At 71.5% G+C, this 895-nt stretch overlaps 1 protein-coding gene across 1 annotated transcript; it reads right to left on the bottom strand.

The window, feature by feature from the left end:
- Positions 1-113: 113 nt before the first annotated feature.
- On the bottom strand, positions 114-891 carry LOC121362584 (nuclear receptor subfamily 1 group I member 3-like; the record flags this gene model as incomplete). Its single annotated transcript, XM_041484208.1, has 3 exons — positions 114-425; positions 514-619; positions 699-891. Coding segments are annotated over 3 exons (429 nt in total), but the record flags the coding sequence as incomplete, so codon positions are not given.
- Positions 892-895: the final 4 nt, after the last annotated feature.

Raw genomic sequence — 895 nt, 5'->3', positions numbered from 1 at the left:
GCCAGGCCGGGCCATGCAGGTGCCACAGGGACCCGTGGGGACACGGCGGGCTGGGGACAGCGAGTGACAGCGCCACGGGAGGGCTGGGGGTCCCCGTTGTCCCCAGTGCCACCTCCTGGGGGTGGCCGCTGCCACTGGGGGTCCCCGTTGTCCCCAGCGCCACGACGGCCGTGCCTCAGTTTCCCTGCGGTGACACACCCGGGAGCCCGGATAAATAAAGGAGCTTTACTCTGTGCCCGGTGGCGGCCGGGGGTGACACTTGGGGACCGGGGGGGTGACACGGGGGGGGCCGCGCTCAGCTGATGATCTCGGAGAGCAGCGGCGTCATGGCCGACAGGTCCTGGATGTGCAGGATCTGCCGCGTGTTCTCCACCTTCAGCGTCTGCAGCTCCGTCAGCAGCAGCAGCAGCTTGGCGTACAGGAACCTTGGGGACACGCGGGGGACATCCAGCCGGCCCTGGTGGCCGTCCCCGTCCCCCTCTGGGGACGCTGCCGCCCCGTGCCGGCGCTCACCTGCCCTCGGGGGGGGGATGCCGGTGCTCGATGTAGCTCTGCAGGGTCAGCGCCACCTTCTCCTGGAACTGGTCGATGACATCGCGCTGGGCGATGCCGGCGTGGTCTGGAGGGAGCGCGGGGTGACCTCAGCGGGGCCTTGGGGACATCGGGGTGTCCCCGCGTGTCCCCCCGGGGCGGCTCACCTGGCGAGAAGAGCAGCATGGCCTGCAGCAGGGCGTACTCGGCCTCGTGCAGCCGCAGCCGCCGCAGGCTCTCGTGGAACTTGAGCAGCGGCTCCAGGTACACCTGCTGGAAACCGGCTGGGGGAGCCCCCGAGCCCCGGTCAGGGCGGGGAGCGCCGCTGGGCTCGGTCCCCGCCGTGTCACCGAGTGCCACCTCC

Source organism: Pyrgilauda ruficollis, unplaced genomic scaffold (assembly GCF_017590135.1).
Source record: "Pyrgilauda ruficollis isolate IOZ18807 unplaced genomic scaffold, ASM1759013v1 scaffold6408, whole genome shotgun sequence".
In the NCBI taxonomy this organism is placed as follows: domain Eukaryota; kingdom Metazoa; phylum Chordata; class Aves; order Passeriformes; family Passeridae; genus Pyrgilauda; species Pyrgilauda ruficollis.
This window is presented reverse-complemented; position numbering and strand designations above follow the sequence as displayed.